Source organism: Camelina sativa, chromosome 15, assembly GCF_000633955.1.
Source record: "Camelina sativa cultivar DH55 chromosome 15, Cs, whole genome shotgun sequence".
NCBI classification, from domain to species: Eukaryota; Viridiplantae; Streptophyta; class Magnoliopsida; order Brassicales; family Brassicaceae; genus Camelina; species Camelina sativa.
Window position 1 is genome coordinate 6,920,153 of NC_025699.1, and position 22,666 is coordinate 6,942,818.

The 22,666-nt window shown below is 34.1% G+C and overlaps 3 protein-coding genes across 3 annotated transcripts; all 3 read left to right on the plus strand.

The window, feature by feature from the left end:
- On the plus strand, positions 15–1,544 carry LOC104745763. Its single transcript, XM_010467097.2, has 6 exons — positions 15–277; positions 372–461; positions 551–700; positions 797–921; positions 1,004–1,133; positions 1,231–1,544. Exons 1-6 carry the CDS (start codon positions 32–34, stop codon positions 1,354–1,356), a joined length of 867 nt encoding a protein of 288 aa, XP_010465399.1. The 5' UTR covers positions 15–31; the 3' UTR covers positions 1,357–1,544.
- LOC104745764 (probable leucine-rich repeat receptor-like serine/threonine-protein kinase At3g14840) lies at positions 5,445–12,063 on the plus strand. Its single transcript, XM_010467098.1, has 24 exons — positions 5,445–5,776; positions 5,873–6,047; positions 6,566–6,637; positions 6,755–6,823; positions 6,918–6,989; positions 7,097–7,168; positions 7,291–7,362; positions 7,451–7,522; positions 7,622–7,693; positions 7,801–7,872; positions 7,958–8,026; positions 8,120–8,191; positions 8,274–8,339; positions 8,437–8,499; positions 8,586–8,627; positions 8,709–8,749; positions 8,865–9,250; positions 9,329–9,527; positions 9,623–9,784; positions 10,375–10,493; positions 10,590–10,800; positions 10,905–11,142; positions 11,248–11,398; positions 11,477–12,063. Exons 1-24 carry the CDS (start codon positions 5,680–5,682, stop codon positions 11,879–11,881), a joined length of 3,069 nt encoding a protein of 1,022 aa, XP_010465400.1. The 5' UTR covers positions 5,445–5,679; the 3' UTR covers positions 11,882–12,063.
- LOC104745765 (probable leucine-rich repeat receptor-like serine/threonine-protein kinase At3g14840) lies at positions 14,081–22,007 on the plus strand. The gene is made up of 24 exons (XM_010467099.2): positions 14,081–14,325; positions 14,434–14,608; positions 17,229–17,300; positions 17,419–17,487; positions 17,586–17,657; positions 17,762–17,833; positions 17,946–18,017; positions 18,125–18,196; positions 18,286–18,357; positions 18,473–18,544; positions 18,629–18,700; positions 18,793–18,864; positions 18,944–19,009; positions 19,112–19,174; positions 19,255–19,296; positions 19,380–19,420; positions 19,517–19,896; positions 19,969–20,161; positions 20,236–20,400; positions 20,478–20,596; positions 20,671–20,881; positions 20,971–21,208; positions 21,292–21,442; positions 21,535–22,007. The coding sequence occupies exons 1-24, from the start codon at positions 14,223–14,225 to the stop codon at positions 21,901–21,903; spliced, it is 3,033 nt and encodes a 1,010-aa protein (XP_010465401.1). The 5' UTR covers positions 14,081–14,222; the 3' UTR covers positions 21,904–22,007.

Genomic DNA, 22,666 nt, shown 5'->3' on the forward strand with positions numbered 1-22,666 from the left:
ATTGATCTAGTAACTGTATATTTCTCGAGGAATGCAGGGAACAATTGATATGTCATCAAGTTATGACAGTAGGACAAATGGTATGGAACATTCATTGGCAGCCAGAGGAGACCTCTGGAGGGTAGAAGCTTCACATTCGAGTTCTACTGCAAGCGATGGAAATTCGTCTCTCTTTCTTCTCCAGCTTGGACCACTCCTCTTTCTACGCGATTCAACGCTTCTTTTACCGTTACACTTGTCAAAACAACACTTGCTCTGGTATGGATATGATAGGAAGGTATGGTTCAACAAAATTTCCTACTTCAATGAATCTTCTCTCCTTTTAGAATTCTATCCTGAAACTCATATAATTCTGTTAATTGGCTTGGCAGAAAGGTATGCATTCACTCTGTCCAGCTATATGGTCAAAGCATCGAAGGTGGCTTATGATGTCAATGCTCTCTCTCAATCCTTTAGCTTGTGTAAGCTGCTCTTTCCCTTAAAGCTACTGTTATGTTCTCACTTATCTGGAACTGATTCCCTGAACTTTTCGTATTTGTGCTTGGGACAGTCATTTATGGATGTGCAATTCCCAAACGGGCAGTTGACATATGTATCTGGCGAAGGACTGACGATAAGTGGTTTTGTGCCTTTCTGTGGCGGTCTTCTTCAAGCACAGGGCCAATATCCAGGAGACATGAGATTTAGTTACTCTTATAAGGTTAGATAGAGATAGGAACCCATCATGATCCATATGGAGCTTCTTCTCATAGTAAACTTAATTGTGGTTTTGTAAATCTCTTTGTTTGTGGAACAGAATAAATGCGGAACCCGAATCACACCAATGGTACATTGGCCTGACAAATCATTTGCTTTGGACCTTGCTCAACCCTTGGCTTGGCGTAGATCTGGACTACTGATGAAACCGACAGTTCAAGTCAGGTATACAGCTTTATCTAACTCTATTTCCCTCTTAACTGATAAAGAATTTGTTGAACTTACATAATTCATAAAACCGGAGCAGTGTATGTCCCACATTCGCTGGAAGCAATCCCGGGATCAAAGCAGAAGTTATTCACTCGTTGAGGGATGATTTGAATCTGATATGCGGCTACGCGCTCAACGCACATCCTTCAGCATTTGCCTCTGTATCTGTAAGCAAACCTTCTTCTCTTTTCAGTTCTCTCAAACCTGACTGTTTTTTTTTTCCTCTCTCTTTAGTTACCATAACTTCTCAATCGAAAACTGCAGTTGGGTCGGTCGAAATGGAATGGGAACATTGGACGAACGGGAATAGTTGTTAGAGCTGATACTCCACTTGCAAGTATTGGCCAGCCTTCTTTCTCTGTCCAGTTTAATAACGCTTTCGAGTTCTGAATCTTTCCGCAATAATCACATAGAAAGATTACAGTTTACATGTACATATGTTCGAAAAGACTGTTTTTCCCTTCGGTAACTTTTGTATATGGTAGTTTACTACTCAGTTAACTCACAAGTCTGTGTCTCTGTAAGTCTGGCAGATATTTTCACCACGTTAAAGATTACAGTTTCACATTGCTTGGTTTCAGGCTTTCAGCACATCGAAGATGTTATTCACATGTTAATTTCTTTTGTTAAAAGGTTTTGAAAATAAATTAAGTGTATTAAAAGTAGGCAATTATATATGTCTAGTGGCCAGTGGGTCACTGACACTTACAGTTGGATCGTAGGACCTTAAATACTAAACGTTACAAATATATCAAAAGTTGGTACACGACATTGACTGCAAACCTAATTAGAGAACCCGTGCTTTTTTTATTTTGTTTATTCTAATAATCCATCCAATTTGACGATGTTTTGACCCAAAGGAAACTTAACTACGTACATTTTCTCTGATTTTTTTGGTTATAATATAAGAGGAAGAAAATGTTCTTTGAACGAATTCCAAATGCCGTACATATTATCATAAAATAGTACGAAATACTTTGTGGACTCGATTCTTTATTGAGAAAATTGTTACGTTAGAAAGTAGTACTGAAGAATTGAATAAAGGTTCCACTGAAGGAAATGACTTAAAGTTTGAGAACTGTTCGACGACTATTCATTATTGTTAATTATCAAAAACGATGAGTGGTTACTTTTATATCTCGAGTCTAATAAGATTGGCTTTGACTTGTCTACGACTAGTAGATTTATTCTTTGATCGAAGGTTCAATGAACGAATACGAATGGTTTGGAACTAACAAGATAAAATATTACGAAATCCGATTAGAAATTTCCTCTCTTGGAAATTATACAAAGAAATAGACGGAAAAGAAGAAAACTACAAATTAATTCAAGAGAAAGAAACCAAAATTCGAGTTATTAAAATAATGGAAATAAAAACATTTCACGTTCCAAATTAACATGTGAATTCGAGAACAACAAAGGTTGACGCAAACAACTACACATTGACTGATACTTGCGTTTAGATTTTATGAATATCCTTCTCAATTTTGTTTCTTGATATCTAATCTACGATGTCTGATAATGCTCATTCGCTTCAACTATAATCTTTTTTCTTAATAATTTTTTAATAAAAAGCTACAATGATCTAAGATGGACGAACACCATTTCTTCTGTGGTGAAAATATTGACTCTTGGACGTAGAAAAATCTTGTAAACAACACCACATTAATATATCCCCTACTATATATAAACCACGTACGTCAACGTTCTTCTGTAATCTAAAAGTTAAAAACTCTACCTTAATTCGTACTAGGCTATTACCTCATCATATGATTTCTTATCATTATCTTCATGCCTCTACTGCTATACATCCATCTGCTAGAGACGATCAGATATAGATTGAAATAACGAAAAGGAAAAAACTAACAACAACAAATAACAATAACAATAACGACAAGAAAAATCATATACTTAGGCAATCCACGTCAAATACATTTATGGATTTAACCGAAACAATGTTAGAAGTATCTGTTTTTGTCTACGTGTATACCTTAGTACCTTACCTATGACTCTATGAGCCAGAATACACTAATTACGACCGCACGTACCTTTAAAGTTTCATTTATTTTTCCTAGACGAAAAAAAAAAGCCAAGAAAAAGTTGTATGTCTCCATCGTGGAACTTGCTGCGTTAACTATTACTATTTCGTCTTCTTGCTGGTGTGTAGGTCGAAGACTCTACCCGAACTATATAGCGGTATCCAATTGACTATAATAGTTTTAGAAATTTAATTATGACGCCAAGTCCCACCAAATCAAAGCATAATGGTGTTCACAATTACTTCAAACATCTAATATCCATGATATTAAAGACCTTTCGATTTTTTTCATAATGTTTAGTGTTTACAAAATTACATACGATTAATTATATTAAAAAAACAGACAAAAAGATCTTATATTAACCCAATTTATATATGTGCCGTACCATAACCATTCTAATGATTAAACTATAGTCATTGTATATAAAGACTACCAAACGGTCCATACCTTGTAATGGAGCCAAAACGTATAATAAAAATTATGATCAAATATTATAGTTTTTTTTTTAAAGCATCTATAGTCTATCCTTTTATGATATCAATAATCTATGAATAGTAAACTAGAAAAGTCTCAAACGATGCGTGCATAAAATAAATATAGTAAAATATACAATATTTTCGAATTAGAGGGAATTTTGGTGGACGGTGTAGAGTCGTTAATGTTGTGGGAGGCGAGTTACTGGCAGTACTTGGACGAACGAGGGATGTGGACTTTGATTGCAAGAGAGTTAATGTCATTAGATTTGATTATCAGTTCCATGAAGTTGTATGATGTTATCTTTGCTATGGATTGGTCGGATCGGTACAAAAAACATCTAGATTGTCATCAGGGAAAGTAGCACTTGAGCGGTTTGGAAGAAAGTTGGTATTTCACAGAATGAAACCGACGTCAGAGTGTCTCGTGATCTCGATCATATAGATATGGAAGATGATCGAGAATGATTGTGAGACCTATTTGGTTACTATTGCTACGCCTAAGTTGGTGGGACAATCTACGGTTAGAGGTATTTGGGTGGTTCAAGAGTTTGAGAATGTATTTCAGTCATTGCAGGGATTACTACCATGTTGGTCTAATCTCTTGACGCCTTACAGAATGACTCCAACATATGCAATATTTGTGAAATATGCAATATTTTAGAACTAATATACATATATTTAATTATTTTAAGAATCATTCAATGTTGAATTGTTAATTAGCATAAATATTGTAACTAAGATATATTAATTGTAAACTAAAATTTATCAGGTTTTATGAATTATTATCTAAAAGCTAATTTTAATATTTTAATATTAAAATTTGAATTGTATATATTATACTGATTATAGTATGTGTGTAAATTTTAAAATATTTAGTACTTTCAAAGTTATTAGATTAGTATTGGTTTAGGATTTAGAAAGAGTTTTAATGATTTTATGTTTTTTTAAAATCTTGCTGATTTTTAAAATCATAGGAAATTAGAAAATAAAAATGAAGGATTCTAAGAGATTGTTTATGAAGTTTTTTTAAATCTTGATGATTTGTTTTTCCTAATCTTGTCAAATCTTTCATAAAATCTTTCACAATCTTTCTATTTGATGAAAGAGTTTTCATGACTTTTGTTATGAAGGAAATGATATAAAATCCTAAACCAATAACATAAAATTTGAATTCATTAACAATCCAAGATTCTTTTGTTTTACTTGAATAACATAAAACTTTTAATGACTTTTTAAAACTCTTAATCCAATAACACTAGATTTATCAAGACTTTAGATAACTTTTTACAAATCCACAACCAATAACACAAAACTTTTAAAGAGTTTTAAAAAGTCTTGATTGAATAACAACATATTTTACCTAACTTTTAAAGTCATTAAAATTCTTTCTAAATTCTAAACCAATACCCCCTCTAAGAATGTTTTGATTAATTAGTGAGATTAACATATATAATAAATGAACTATTTTTTTTTTTAAAGAACATACAATACCACTTGTCAGCTTCTTAGACCATGAATTTTATTATATAAGATAACTCAATTTTTCTTAAGTTTATATTTTAGAATTTTTTCTTTCTTTTTTTTTCTTCTTTCTTTCAGATCACCTAAATATTAGTCATTATGCTTTTTAATAGTTTATTCTTAATTAAGTCGTCTATAGGAATCAAAAGATAATAAAAATATACATCAAAGAAAATAATAAAAATTAAAATCTAAATGAAGAAGAAGATTCAAAATGAATGTATATTGAATATTGATGTATACAACAAACTCGCTGGCTCCATCTTTGTTTTTCCACACAACCTGACCCACTATGTTTATATCATACAAGTAGCACATTTTAAATCCTATCCTCCTATTCAATTTTAAAAATTGATTTATTACTTATTTAAAAACGATAGAAAAAGGCCAAAATATATGAATATTATTCATTTTTAAAAAATAGAACTTTTGTTAGATAAATGTTGACTTACTCATCTCCTCTCCATTTTTCTCAAATGTCTTCCCCATTCGTCGTCACATTAAGCAAATAAGGGGCATCCCTCGCTACGCTTCTTCACTCTTCTTCTCCTTCTTCTTCTTTCCATCGCCAACAAAAATCTCTCTCTCTGCTCCTCTCAACAAAAATAAATAAGAATCTCGACTTTAAATTCCATTTTTCATAATCAGATCTTCCATACACAAAATTGAATGTTGAAATGTCGTTCAATCGACAACTTCTCTTCTTCTTCTTCTTCGTCTCTCTTATACTCTTCTCCGGCTTCGCATCCTCCGCAACATTACCCAAAGAAGAAGGTATTGTATTTGTTTTATATGATTTTTATCTGTTTGATGATTCGATTCGGTTTTAAACGATTTTGTTCTCTCTCTCTCTCTCTGTAATTTTGGCAGTCGAAGCTTTAAAAAGCGTAGCGACGGCGTTGAAGAAGACTAATTGGAATTTCTCGGTGGATCCATGCGACGAAACTTCATCTGAAGGCGGATGGAGGAAACTTAACCAGCCTAAGGGCGCCGAAGACGCCGTTACTTGTAACTGCTCCTCCGGCACTTGCCACGTCACCAACATGTGCGTTGTCTTTTTTTTATTTCTCTCTCTCTTCTTCCCTTTTTTTTTTTTCACGCCATAAAACCATAAATATTTTAGTTTTAGGCACTGAAGAAATTAAATATATATATATATATATAGTGTTGATGAATTTTAAAATTTTAGACTTTGTTTGAACTTTGAAGTAGTAGGTCTCTTTTTCTAAGCTTATTACTATCCCAATGATTTTATTTAATTTTATTCCACTTGTTTTTATTTAATCTTTAATACAAATTATACAAGTAGTAGCTTTTTATAGATGCTTCAATCTAGACAATTTTATTGACGCCGTCGCTATTGACCCCTTTTTTTTTTTTTCTTGACGCGTCCGTGAATCTAATAAAAATAACTAATTTAATCTTTTACCTCCGTGAATCTAATAATGTTTTTCGGGCTGATTGAACTTGGGCCGACAATATAATGGGCCTATGAATTTCGCAAACCGCTTTTTAAAACCTCTTTTTTATTTTATTTTCCCTCTTAATTCTTGTTAAACACAGAACTCTCAAGGGACAAGACCTTCAAGGATCTCTTCCTACAGATCTTTCAGGACTTCCTTTCTTGCAACAGATGTAAGCAATCATAAATAAAGATTAACTCACTCACCAATTTTTCAATATCTGTTAGTATAATAATCTCTCACTTTAACTAACTTAACTGTCGTCATACACTCTCTTCTTTCTCGACAGTGATCTGACTAGAAACTATCTCAACGGTTCCATTCCTCCCGAATGGGGATCCTCATCACTTATATCCATGTATGAATTTATGCCTTTCTCTTTTCACATGCGCTTAATTTATGTATAGAGGTTGATTGAGTTTTGTTTTGTTGGCATGATGGTGAAAATTCAGCGAACTACTTGGAAACCGGATTACTGGTCCTATCCCAAAAGAACTTGCAAACCTTACAAACCTTTATAGTCTGTGAGTACACTTCTTTTATCTCTCGCTCTTCACTAATGTTTCAGATTACTCTTACTTTTGTTTTTTTGTTTATAATTTCCGGAACATTTTGTGGTGTTTTTTTTCAGTGTCTTGGAATACAACCAACTCTCAGGAAAGTTACCACCAGAGCTCGGAAATCTACCCAACCTTCAAAGACTGTAAGAATTTTTTTGCCAAGTTCTCCCAAACTGTTCCTCTTTTTTTTTTTTTTTTTCTTTATATAAATAAAAAACAATTACTGGTCTTTGCTGGTGTTGAGAATATGTTTTACTCTTTGTAGGTTTCTTAGCTCAAACTACTTGACCGGGGAAATCCCAAGTACATTCGCCAAACTTACTAATTTGACTGATTTGTAAGTATTTCTGTGTGTTTTATTTGATCATCGAACATATGTTTGCTGGAGATTTTCTGACTTTTTGTTTTATATATATATATATTAGTCGTATTAGCGACAACCAGTTCACTGGTACTATACCAGATTTCATCCAGAATTGGAAAGGACTTCGGAAACTGTAAGCAATACTTCCAGCTTAATGTGATTCTTTCATTTTTCGATGTCCGTATTGGATACTTATAAAATATTGAAATGTTTGCTTTGCTTCATCAATCAGGGTTATTCAAGCAAGTGGTTTAGTTGGACCGATTCCTAGTGCCATTGGTCCTCTGGGAACCTTAACAGACTTGTTAGTACACAAACTTTGAATGTTGGGGTTCATTATTTCCGCCTCTCATGGACGGCCACACCTTCAATAATGTATATTTACTCTTTTCACTATTTGAAATTTTGTAGGAGAATCAGTGACTTGAGCGGACCTGAATCTCCATTTCCTCCCCTACAGAACATGACATCGATAAAGACATTGTGAGTTTGAGCATAAGACTATACGAATATGGTATTGGTTTCTTCCCACATTCAACTAGCTAATTTCCATTTCTGTTCGTTGCAGGATTCTTCGGAACTGCAACCTTACAGGAAACTTACCTGATTATCTTGATCGCAGAACCTTGAAAGTTTTGTTAGTAATCTCTTTGTTTTTCGGAAAACATAACATCGGTTTATCTAAGATAAAAGAAGAATTAAATCTGACATTGTGAGACTCATTTCGCAGGGATCTTAGCTTTAACAAACTGAGTGGACCAATCCCCCCGAAATATTCCGCTCTTTCAGATGTAGATTACATGTACGCTCTCCTCTTCTTTCCTCTGTTTCACTAAAAGCTTTCTGTGGATGGAGCAACGAAATTTTTTTTCGTGACCTTGCAGATATTTTACAAGCAACATGTTAAACGGGGTAGTACCAGCCTGGATGTTAGACAAAGGAGACACGATGTGAGTTTTTTTCATCTGTATATACAAGACGGTTTATTTTTGTAGTGACAACAGACGATGTAACATTTTTCTTTGGTTATTCTTTCTTTAATTGCAGTGATCTTGCTTACAATAACTTTTCCAAAGAAACCAACACTGAAATGTGTCAACAAAATTCCGTGTAAGAACAACTATAAACATTTCAACTTCTTATGCCTCCGAATTCGCAATAAGCTTACGGTTTTTTTTTATTCTTTTTATTTGCAGGAATATGTTTTCAAGCACAAGCCCTTTAGTGACAAATAACTCGTAATTCTCATAACTTTTAAAAGATTTGGATCTATATAACACTTACTAGAATATTCATACTACGTTCTTTTCTTGTTACAGCTCAAATGTTTCCTGTCTGAGCAAATATGTGTGTCCTAAAAGTAAGTCGGTGAAGCTATATACATTATAAAACCATATCTGCGTATCTGATTTTCTTCTTTTTGGTCAAAACCCGCGTATCTGATTTGTCTTCGGTTACTAATTATTTGTTCTCAGCTTTCTACGGCCTTCATATAAACTGTGGTGATAATGAGATTACAAGCAATGGGACTAAATATGATGCTGACACACGGGATACAGTGGGTTTCGACAATAGTGGAAACGGGTGGGTTTCTACCAACACGGGACACTTCTTGGATGATGATCGGACTAACATTGGAAAAACCAAATGGTCGAATTCATCAGTGCTTAATATAACAAATTCCAGCATAGATTCTAGGCTTTATACACACGCGCGTCTCTCGGCCATCTCCCTCACGTACTATGCATTGTGTCTGGGAAAAGGAAACTATACGGTTAATCTTCATTTCGCTGAAATTATGCTTTATGATAAACACTTGTATAGCAACTTGGGAAGAAGATTCTTTGACATATACGTTCAGGTAATTTGATTAAACTTTTTTTCTTGATTGTCAGAAATATTGTATAGAAGAATCAATTGGCTGGTGTGACATTTGCAGGGTAAACTTGTGGCGAAAGATTTCAATATTGTTGATGAGGCAAAAGGTGTGGGAAAACCTGTTGTTAAGAAATTTCCGGTCACTATTACAAATGGGAAACTGGAAATAAGATTGCAGTGGGCTGGGAAAGGAACTCAAGCTATTCCTGCGAGAGGTGTATATGGTCCTCTCATATCGGCTGTATCGGTAGATCCAGCAGGTAAGCTTTGCTAAACCTCAAACTATCTCTGAGAGATTGTTCCTTTGTTTGAGTGTTTTTGTCTCTTGACTTTATCTCCCATGATCTTGCTATAGACTTTATTCCACCAAAGGAACCTGGCACTGGATCTGGTGGGGGAAGTTCTGTTGGTACTGTGGTTGGTAGTGTAATCGCTTCGACAGTGTTTCTTGTGCTTTTAATCGGAGGTATATTATGGTGGAGAGGCTGCTTAAGACCTAAGAGTCAGATGGAAAAAGGTAGGTACAGACGTACAGTAGAACCTCTATAAATTAAAATAAAATTATAATTATTCAATAATATATGTATAAAATCTAAAATAATAAATATGTAATTTTGGACACTATTCGATAATATAATAAAATAATAATTTTTTTGAAACTCAATAATATAAATGTTCTCATCAATAATATATATGTTCTCATCAATAATATAAATTAATAATTATATAAAATTATCTAAATATATGTATATATCTACACATTAATTTTTATTAGAGTTTATTTTTAATATTTTTATTATATAAAAATCTTTGAATGCTATCTTGAAAACATGATAATTGTTATTTTCATTGTAATTGATTTTATAAAAATATTAGTTATAAAAATTAAATCTTATTTTTAATATTTTGTACCAAATTAGGAAAGTCTCTCTATAAATTAATAGGTAAATTAAAACTGTCTATAAATTAATAAAATTTCATGGTCCCGCTTTATTAATTTATAGAGGTTTTACTGTACTTAGATGGCTTTTTAACATTCAAATTCATTCAAATTCATTTTGTGTTATGTGTTTCTTCCTAAAACTCAACTGTGTTTCTTCACCTCAGATTTCAAGAACTTAGATTTCCAGATCAGTTCGTTCTCGTTGAGGCAAATCAAAGTTGCCACGGATAACTTTGATCCTGCAAACAAGATCGGAGAAGGTGGTTTTGGTCCTGTACACAAGGTTAGCATCATACATACTGTGAAATGGCATTGTTATGAGAGAAATAAAGATGTATGATATATGATCTTTAAGGGGTTGTCAATTGTATGAATACAGGGAACATTGACTGATGGAACTGTAATCGCGGTGAAGCAGCTATCGGCGAAATCAAAACAAGGGAATCGAGAGTTTTTGAACGAGATTGCTATGATTTCTGCTCTGCAGCATCCACATTTGGTTAAACTATATGGATGTTGCGTCGAAGGTGACCAGCTCTTGCTAGTTTACGAGTACTTGGAAAACAACAGTCTCGCGCGAGCTCTTTTCGGTTAGTCATCCCTTTTTAAAGCACCTCATAGCTTAAAAACGTTCTTTTCAATCCAATTTTTGTTTTGCTCAACAACAATGTTTTTTGTTTCTATCAATTTAAAGGTCCACAAGAGACTCAGATACCACTAAATTGGCCAATGAGGCAGAATATTTGTGTCGGGATAGCGAGAGGATTAGCATATCTCCACGAGGAATCAAGACTCAAGATCGTACACAGAGATATCAAAGCCACTAATGTCTTGCTAGACAAGGATCTAAATCCAAAAATCTCGGATTTCGGACTTGCTAAGCTTGATGAAGAAGAAAACACACACATCAGCACACGAGTCGCCGGAACATAGTGAGTCAATCAATCACAAATAAGAATTTTCACCTTTGTGCTGACCAATGAGAGGCCATTTGACATAAGAATCTTCTAACCAAAACAAATTTCTCCTTTTTGCAGCGGATATATGGCTCCAGAATACGCCATGAGAGGCCATTTGACAGATAAAGCCGACGTCTACAGTTTTGGCATTGTTGCTCTGGAAATAGTTCATGGAAAGAGCAACACGAGCTCACGATCCAAAGCCGAGACCTTCTACCTTCTTGACTGGGTAAATCTCGAAAACCCTGAAACATAAACCTTAAACCCTAGATCATTGGATCATATGTATCTCAATTTTCTTCCACAGGTGCACGTTTTAAGGGAGCAAAACAATCTGGTGGAAGTAATAGATCCAAGGCTAGGAACAAGTTACAACAGACAAGAAGCAATGACCATGATTCAGATAGGGATGCTCTGCACCAGTCCAGCTCCGGCTGATAGACCTTCCATGTCGACTGTGGTGAGTATGCTCGAAGGCCACTCAACGGTGAATGTTGAGAAGCTTCTTGAAGCTTCTTTCAACAAAGGAAGTGAAAAGGACGAAGAGAGCGTGAGAGCGATGAAGAGGCATTACGCCATGATAGGTGAGGAGGAGATAACGAACACGACAACCACCGACGGACCTTTCACGTCGTCTTCTACGTCAACCGCAAACGCCAGTGATCTTTACCCTGTGAAGCTTGATTCTGCTTACTGGAACACCAGAACTTAGTTATGGGGGTTCTGTTTTTGTCACAAAATGAAAAGAAAATTATGGAGTAAGTTATTATGACGTTTTTGTATTTTGCTTTTGTAAAGTTTTTTATTTTGTTTTTTTGTTTTTATGATAATTATTTTATCTACGACGATCAGAAGATTACATTACATGAAACTGAAAGCGAGGCTGTTTATTTATCTTAAGAGAATCAAAATGTCCTAAAACACTTAAGATGAGATAATGCTGAGTGAAGACATGTACATGTTCTGTTAACATCTCTTTTTGAACAATAAATACATATATATTATTTAGGACAATTCTCATCAACAATATAATTCTTTTTTTACAACAGAACACAAAAATAATTTTTGTTTCTAAATTTAGCATATTATCTCTAAAATTTTTTAAAAATATTACTATTTTAAAATTAAATCCTAATACTAATACCTAAATGCTAAACTCTATCCCCTTAAAACTATAATTTAAAATAAAAAAAATAAATCTGTGGAGTATTTGCTAATTTTTATCTATAAAATTTGTTTTAGTGTTTTTTTTTTCTTTTTTTTTGTGCACCAAAATTTGTTTTAGTGTAATATTAAGAAAATTGAGATTAATTAAGATAGAATGGAGCAGTCTCTCTCCTCTAACCTAATTCTCTCCCACCTCTCTCCTCTCTAAATAAACAAACTAGTCGCCGTCTCTGTTTCGGCCAATGTCTGGTGGCTTTATAGCCCCGGCGTTGTGTCTCTTTTGTGTTTAATTGCTTTTTCTTCTTGCCCCTGTCCTTGTCTGGCCATGGATTGTCTTCTTTTGCTAGTTCGGTGGAGTCTCTCCTTTCTTTTGAAGATCCAGATCAAACCCGTTTTGATGCTCGGTGGTTTTTAATCGAGGGGTTTCTTCTTTCAGAAAGTTGGTTTTGATTCCGTGTTTCGTAATCGATCTCAATCCCACCAAGTTAAGCGTGTTTGGTATATCCCCTGTTTGCTTGATGATGCCGTTAGTTGTTGTTTGTGAGATTAGTATAGTGGTTTGTTGAGTTCCAAGTCCTTTGTTTAGAGGTCTGTCTAGGGTTGTATGGCGTGGCCATGGGTTCCGTTAAGGTTCTTTGTGGTTTGTTAGGTTTGAATAGTTGGATATGGCTCGGGTTTTTGGTTTTGATTTTGGATCTTTGCTCTACCTCTATTTCGAGTCCTCTTGCTGGATTGTGGTGGTGGGGTTTCTCTGGGTTCGCTCTTGGTGTTAGTCATTTGGATGGTATCTTATTGCTGAGTCACCTACTAGCCTCTCTTTGAGTTTCTTTGTGAAGTTTTGGAGTTAGGTTTTAGTCGAAGCAGTGAAATCGTTCTCTAGTTCTTCTCTTGCGAGGATGTCACCAGTTTTATGTTTGTAGGTCGCTGAAATTGGGTCGACGAATGTCCGTGTCTGAAATTGGGTCGACGAATGTCCGTGTGTAAGAACATTTGATCTTGCGTGGCTTCTCTCCAGTCGATTTCAAAGTTTTCTTTGTCCCTAGGGTTTCTTGCTCTCATCGTCTGGCTGGTGAGGTACTTGGGTAGTTGTATTTGTGTCTTTGGTCGCGATGGTATCTTGCTTTCCTCTCTGTCGGTTTTGCTTCTGGTTTGGCGTCTGGTTTGGCGTCGGTGTGAGACTTGATCCGGCCTAATTGGTGCTTCTGACTCATAATGTTCTCTAGAGAAGCAAAGCGGAAGCGGGAGTATCTCGTGCATTTGTACAATTATAGTGTTTAGGTTTCATTTTCCACAAATCATTTGTACCTCTTTAGATTTTTGCTTAAGTGTTTGTTTTTAATCAGTTTCCCTCTTTTGGGCTAATGACTCTGGGGACATTCAATAGTACGCCAGCTCTTGTAATTTCTAACTTGTATCCTTCTTTGGCTCATTAATAAAATTCAGATGACAAAAAAAAAAAAATATTAAGAAAATTTAAGTGAAACAAGAAAATGGAAAATTTTCAATATTATTATTTTAATACTATATATTAATAATAAATAGAGATTGTTACGATAAAATTAAAATTCTATTTTTGTTACGAAATCGTGAATATATGAAAATAACAATAATTAATTTTTGGGGTATTAAATCGGATGCTTATATTAATATATGTATTTTTCTTCCACCTTTTTTTATTATCTTTTTTTAATAACGTTGACTTACTTTTCTCCTCTTCAGTCTTCGGGCATTCGTCGTCACATACTCACATCATATCATACTCATAGGCAACGCCTTCTTCACTCTTTCCATAACATCGCATGTCTCCGTCCTCTCACAATAAAATCTCTAATTTAATTTCATTTCCCAAAAAAAATCAGATCTTCCATTAAAAATTGAATGTTGAAATGTCGATCAGTCGACAACTTCTCCTCTCTTCTTACTTCTTCATCGTTTTCTTCATCTTCTTCTCCGGCTTCGTATCCTCTGCAACATTAGCCCCAGAAGAAGGTATTGTATTTGTTTTATATGATACTTATGTGTTTGATGATTCGATTCGGTGTTAAACGAATTTGTTCTCTATCTCTCTATCTCTCTCTCCATCTGTAATTTTGGCAGTCGAAGCTTTAAAAATCGTAGCGACGGCGTTGAAGAAGACTGATTGGGATTTCACGGTGGATCCATGCAACGAAACTTCATCTGACGGCGGATGGAGGACTCTTAACCAGCCTAAGGGAGCCGAAGACGCCGTTACTTGTAACTGCTCCTCCGGCACTTGCCACGTCACCAACATGTGCGTTCTTTTTTCATCTCTCTTCTTCCCTCTTTTTTTTTTTTTAATTTTTTTACGACATAAAATCATAAATATTTTAGTTTTAGGCACTGAAGTAGTAGGTCTCATTTTCTAAAGCTTATACAATACCAATGACTTTTTAATTTAATTGATTCCACTTGTTTTTATTTAATCTTTAATACAAGTACTAGTAGTAGCTTTTATAGATGCTTCAATGTAGACAATTTTATTGACGCCGTCCCTATTGACTTTTTTTTTTTTTTTTTTTTTTTTTTTTTTTTNCTAGCTATTGTTATACTTTTTATATGTCTATTGACTATACTATTCTCTAACTTAAACTTTATTAACAACAATACATCTAACTACTATTTTACAATTCTTCTCTTTTCCTCTGTTATTTCCATCTCTCTAATATTTTCTCTCTCCTTCCATGGTTTCTCTAATTATCTCTATCTCTTTCTTTCTCTCATTACCAAACTCAATCATTTCTTCTCCATTCTCTTGTCTCTCTTTTATCTCATACACTTTCATTTTTCAGTCTTCTTATCCATCCTCTCTTTATTTCTCATCTTCAAACTATAATTAGATTGATGTTTGATTTGAACAATAAGTGAATGATGCTTTTCAGATGTAGAGAGGTTTAATTTTGGATTTTAGGTGTTTTTGGTGGATGTAATTTGGTGGGAGTTAGAGAATTTGCAATTTAGGTTGCTGATTCAGTTATGATTTGTGAAATTATTCTTTTAAAAAGAGAATACTTTCCTCAAGTTAGACTATCAAACTTTGTTCAATAGTAAAACCATATTACCGAATCCATGATAAGCAAACCATGTGGTCATAGTTTGGTGGATATGTTTGGATGTTCATAAAAAAAATAAAAACAAAAATATTATGATGCAATGATAAGCAATCCATGTGGTCATAGTTTAATATTTAGAGTTTAAATGTTTAGGATTCAGGGTTTAAATGTATAGCCCAATTATTTCCTTTTTACTTGAACACCTTGATCATATATATCCATGTGGTCATAGTTTTGTGGATACACTTGGATGTTCATAATATATATATATATATATATATATATATTTTGATGCAAAACAATAGTAAAATCATATTACCGAATCCATGATAAGCAATCCATGCGGTCATAGTTTAGGATTTAGGGTTTAAATGTTTAGGATTTAGGGTTTAAATGTATAGCCCAATAATTTCCTTTTAACTTGAACATCTTGATCATATATATCCATGTGGTCATAGTTTGGTGGATACACATGTGGTCATAGTTTGGTGGATGTAGAAAAAATATAATTATAATCTACTAATTCAAAAAAAAATATAGCAATATACATCTTAAAATGTATAAATAATTTAATTATAATCTATTGTATAAAAATGAACAGATAAATTTTTGATAATAACTAACTAAAATGTCACAACAAAGAAAAGAATAAAAAGGGAGATAGAAAACAAAAAAAAAACATAGAAGAAAACAAGAAAAAAAAAAGAGAAAGAGGAAAAATACAAAAAGAATTGTCTGTTGTTATTTTCTCTCTCCTTCACCCACTTACCTTCTATTTCTCTGAGGACAAAAATGTAAAAGGGATATGGACATATAAGCATAAAACTACAGTAAAACCTCTATAAATTAATACTCTATAAATTAATAAAAACTATAAATTAATAAATTTTGCTGGTCCCAAGTCAGGTCAGTGTAAAAATTAACAAAATTCGATAAGATAATAAGATAATATTTTTTTGAAATCTCCATGTAAAATATGGTCTCAATAATATCATAAATTAATAATCATGTAAATTTACATATATATATAGTGATATAATAATGTATGTTCTATATAACAATTGTAATGTTGTATTTTCAAACTATAACTATATCTCTAAAATATTTTATAACATGTCATAAACATAGTTAAATTTTAAAGTTTTCAATTTTTATATATATGCATCATTTACAATTTAATAATTTGACAGACTATATTAATACTATTCATAAATTTGAATTTATGTATGTCATGTGTATAAGTCAATTTGCCTATAGTATTTGTAATTATTTGTCAAAAATATTTTCTAAATATTATAAGCTCAATTCCTAAACCATAAAATTTACAACATTGGAAAATTATGTATTTTGCTAAAATTATGTATTTTGCTAAAATTATCTCAATTCATAATTTTTAAAAATTTAAACAATTAAAAAAATATATATAAATTAATAATAATTATTTTATAGTGTAAATTAATAATTAATAAATTAATAAAATGTCTTGGTCCTAATATTATTAATTTATAGAGGTTTTACTGTAGAGAAAGTATAGGGAGTTTGCAAAGTGGATTTTCCTGAAACAACTCAACACCAAAGTGGGTGTGGGTGTCATTTACTTTTTTTTTTTTTTTTTTTTTTTTTNCGTCCTTGAATCTAATAAAACTACCTAATTTAATATTCTTATTACAGTAGTTATTACGTCCGTGAATCTTACTAATGTTTTTACTTTCGGGCTGATTGAAATTGGGCCGACAATATATGGGCCTATGAATTTCGCAAACCGCTTTTTAAAACCTGTCTTTTTATTTGTTTTCCCCTCTTATTTCTTGTTAAACTCAGAACTCTCAAGGGACAAGACCTTCAAGGATCTCTTCCTACAGATCTTTCAGGACTTCCTTTCTTGCAACAGATGTAAGCAAGCAGAAATATTCACTCACTCACCAAATTTTTTTAACCCTCTCTACTGTTCTTCTTATTGTTTCAATATCTGTTAGTATAATAATCTCATTTTACTCTTCTTTCTCGACAGTGATCTGACTAGAAACTATCTCAAGGGTTACATTCCTCCCGAATGGGGATCCTCATCACTTATAGCCATGTATGAATTTATGCCTTTATCTTTTGATATGCGCTTTATTTATGTATAGAGGTTGATTGAGTATTGTTTTGTTGGCAATGATGGTGAAAATGATACAGCTCACTACTTGGAAACCGGATTACTGGTCCTATCCCAAAAGAACTTGCAAACCTTACAAACCTTTATAGTCTGTGAGTACACTTTCTTTTATCTCTTGCTCTCACTAATGTTTCAGATTACTCTAACTTATGGTTTTTGGTTTATAATTTCCGGAACATTTTGTGGTTTTTTTTAGTGTCTTGGAATACAACCAAATCTCAGGGAACTTACCGCCACAGCTCGGAGATCTTCCCAACCTTCAAAGACTGTAAGAAGTTCTACCAGACTGTTACTCTTTTTTTCTCTCTTTTCTTTGTAGGTCTTTGTTGGTGTTGATACTGGTCTTTGCTGGTGTTGAGAATATGTTTTATTCTTTGTAGGCTTCTTAGCTCAAACTACTTGACCGGGGAAATCCCAAGTACATTCGCCAGACTTACTACTTTGACTGATTTGTAAGTATTGCTGTGTTTTTATTTGATCATCGAACATATGTTAAGTTTTGCTGGAGATTTCTGACTTTTTTTTGTTTTATATATATTTTTCCTCTCTTGGTGTATAGTCGTATTAGCGACAACCAGTTCACTGGTACTATACCAGATTTCATCCAGAACTGGAAAGGACTTGAGAAACTGTAAGCAGTCCTTTCAGCTTAATGAGATCTTTCACTTTTCACTTGTTACTTATAAAATATTGAAATGTTTGCTTTGCTTCATCAATCAGGGTTATTCAAGCAAGTGGTTTAGTTGGACCGATCCCTAGTGCCATTGGTCTTCTGGGAACCATAAAAGACTTGTAAGTACACAAAATTTGCATGTTGGGGTTCATTATTTCCGCCTCTCATCTCATGGGCTGACTCACCACCTTCAATAATGTATATTTACTCTGTTCCAAATTTGAAATTTTGTAGGAGAATCACTGACTTGAGTGGACCTGAATCTCCATTTCCGCCAGTAACCAACATGAAATCGTTGAAGTATTTGTGAGTTTGAGCCTCACACTAGACGAGTTTGGTATTGGTTTCTTCCACCTTCAACTAGCTAACTTCTGTTTATACTCGTCGCAGGATTCTTAGGAACTGCAACCTTACAGGACACTTACCTACGTATCTTGGAGAGAGGATAGCCGTAAAGAATTTGTTAGTAATCTCTTTTTTCTACGGCAAGCACAAAATCGACTTATCGAAGATGGAAAGGAATTTAAGCTGACATTGTGAGACTCATTTCGCAGGGATCTTAGCTTTAACAAACTGAGTGGACCAATCCCCGATTCATATGCCGCTCTTTCAAATGTAGATTACATGTATGCTCTCCTCTTCTTTCCACTGTTTCACCAGAAGCTTTCTATGGAGCAATGAAAATTTTGTTTTGTGACGTTGCAGATATTTTACAAGTAACATGTTAAACGGGGAAGTACCAAGTTGGATGGTCGACAAAGGAGACACGATGTGAGTTTTTTTCAGCTATATATATTATACAACACAGTTTATTTTTGTAGTGACAACAGGCGATGTAACATTTTTCTTGGGTTATTCTTTCTTTAATTGCAGTGATCTTGCTTACAATAACTTTTCCAAAGATACCAGAACTGACGAATGTCAAGAAAAATCCGTGTAAGAAGAACAATAAACATTTCAACATCTTATGCCTTCGAATTCGTAATAAAGCTTACAAGTTTCTTGATAATTTGCAGGAATACGTTTTCAAGCACAAGCCCTTTAGTGACAAATAACTCGTAATTATCATAAATTTTTAAAGATTTGGATCTATATAACACACTCTCACTAGAATATTGGTAAACGTTTTGTTTTGCTACAGCACAAATGTTTTCTGTCTGAGTAAATATGTCTGTCCTAAAAGTAAGTCTTTAAAGCTACATATACATTACAAAACCATATCCGTTAACACCTATCTGATTTATTTTCGGTGATTCCTTCCATATCATTTGTTCTCAGCTTTCTTCGGCCTTCATATAAACTGTGGTGGTAATGAAATAACAAGCGATGGGAGTTTGTATGATGCTGACACATTTGATGTACCGGGTTTCTATGATAGTAAAAATGGGTGGGTTAGTAGCAACACGGGAAACTTCTTGGATGATGATCGGAGTAGCAATTTGGCAACCCAAGTCAAATGGACGAGGTCATCAGAGCTTGATATATCAGATTCTAGCATAGATTTTAGGCTTTATACGCAGGCGCGTCTCTCGGCCATCTCCCTCACTTACATGGCATTGTGTCTTGGAGAAGGAAACTATACGGTTAATCTTCATTTCGCTGAAATTATTTTCGATGCAAACAATTTGGGAAGAAGATTCTTTGACATATACGTTCAGGTAATTTGACATATACGTTCAGGAATATATATTGTATAAATGAATCAATTGGGGCTGATGTGATATTTGCAGGGTAAACTTGTGGCGAAAGATTTCAATATTGTTGATGAGGCAGGTGTGGGAAATACTGTGGTCAAGAACTTTCCGGTCACGATTACAAATGGGAAACTGGAAATAAGATTGCAGTGGGCTGGCAAAGGAACTCAAGCTATTCCTGTGAGAGGTGTATATGGTCCTCTCATATCTGCTGTATCGGTTGATCCAGGTAAGCTTTGCTAAACCTCAAACTATCGGTAGATCCAGGTAAATTTTGCTAAACCTCACACTATCTTGCTCTAGATTTTGATCCACCACAGGAAAAACCTGGCTCTGGATCTGGTGGGGGAAGCTCTGTTGGTACTGTGGTTGGTAGTGTAATTGCGTCGACCGTATTTCTTGTGCTTTTAGTCGGAGGTATATTATGGTGGAGAGGCTGCTTAAGACCTAAGAGTCAGATGGAAAAAGGTACTTAGATAGCATTCAAATTCATTTTGTGTTATGTCTCTTTGTTCCTAAAACTCAACTATGTTTCTTCACCTCAGATTTCAAGAACTTAGATTTCCATATCAGTGCGTTCTCGTTGAGGCAAATCAAAGTTGCCACGGATAACTTTGATCCTGCAAACAAGATCGGAGAAGGTGGTTTCGGTCCTGTACACAAGGTTAGCATCATATTGTGAGAAACAAATGAATGACATATGATCTTTAAGGTTTGTGATCAATTGTATGAATACAGGGGATATTGAGTGACGGAACTGCAATCGCGGTGAAGCAGCTATCGGCGAAATCAAAACAAGGGAATCGGGAGTTCTTGAACGAGATTGCTATGATTTCGGCTCTGCAGCATCCCCATTTGGTTAAACTATACGGATGTTGTGTCGAAGGTGAACAGCTTTTGCTTGTTTACGAGTACTTGGAAAACAACTGTCTAGCGCGAGCCCTTTTCGGTAAGTTAACCTTACCTTTTTAAACCACCATATAGCTTAAAAACGATTCTTTCCTCAATAACAATGTTTTTGTTCCTATCAAATTAAAGGTCCTCAAGAGACACAGATATCACTAAACTGGCCAACAAGGCAGAAGATTTGTGTCGGGATAGCGAGAGGATTAGCTTATCTCCACGAGGAATCAAGACTCAAGATCGTACACAGAGACATCAAAGCCACTAATGTCTTGCTGGATAAGGAACTAAATCCAAAGATTTCGGATTTTGGTCTTGCTAAGCTTGACGAAGAAGAAAACACACACATCAGCACACGAGTCGCCGGAACATAGTGAGAGTCAATCAATCACAAACAAGAATTTTCACCTCTATCAGATATATGTTCTAACCAAAACAAACTTTTTCTTTTTGCAGCGGATATATGGCTCCAGAATACGCCATGAGAGGCCACTTGACAGATAAAGCCGACGTCTACAGTTTTGGCATTGTTGCTCTTGAAATAGTTCATGGAAAGAGCAACACGAGCTCACGATCCAAAGCCGAGATCTTCTACCTTCTTGACTGGGTAAATTATCATCAGTTCACCTCCAAAACCCTGAAACATAAACCTTAAACCATAGATCATTGCATCATATGTATCTCAATTTTCTTCCACAGGTGCACGTTCTAAGAAAGCAAAACAATCTGGTGGAAGTAATAGATCCAAGGCTAGGAACAAGTTACAACAGACAAGAAGCAATGACGATGATTCAGATAGGGATGCTATGCACCAGTCCAGCTCCGGCTGATAGACCTTCCATGTCGACTGTGGTGAGTATGCTTGAAGGCCATTCAACGGTGAATGTTGAGAAGCTTCTTGAAGCTTCTGTCAACAAAGGAAGTGAAAATGACGAAGAGAGCGAGAGAGCGATGAAGAAGCATTACGCCATGATAGGTGAGGAGGAGATAACGAACACGACAACTACCGACACCAGCGATCTTTACCCTGTGAAGCTTGATTCTGCTTCCTGGAACACCAGAAATTAGTTATGGATTCTGTTTTTTATTTTCCCAAAAAAAAAAAAGGAAAATATGGAGTAAGTTGTTATGACGTTTTGTATTTTACTTTTTGTAAAGATTATTTTCATATACTCCCTCTGTCTCACAAAGATTGATGTTTTGGAATTTATTTTTGTCCCACAAAGATTGATGTTTTGTAAACTTCGAGAAGTAATCATTTCAAATATTTAAATTTTTGAATTGTTATTGGTTTATATTTTCTCTCTCTACCAAAAAGTAATTATAAATTAATTTACAAATAAAAACTAAAAATTTCTTAATATATGTGAAAGTCTCAAAACATTAATCTTCATGAGACAGAGGGAATATTAATTAAGTATAATTAAGACAAATAGATGATTACGTTAACAGAAACAGAAAATGAGGCTATTTATTAGGAGTAATTGATCTTAAGAGAATCAAAAAGGTCCTAAAACAATTTAGATAATAATGCTGAGTCAAGCAAGACAAGTATATTGTTGTTCTCTTACATCTTTTTATATGACGTATGGTTTGGCTTTTACTTTCTTAAACATAATCAAAAATGAATTTCAAAAATTATCATTAAGAATCAAGATAAACTTCACTCGGCTACTATTTACTATGTTGTACTATAATGATAATGCAGAAAAAAAAAACCTTTCAAATTGCAATAATATGGCTGTGTAGAGATAGAAATTTGTTTATTTCTGAGGTTTCATAAATTTGATTGGTAATTAGTATTATTTACCTTGCATATATTGTCTAAATT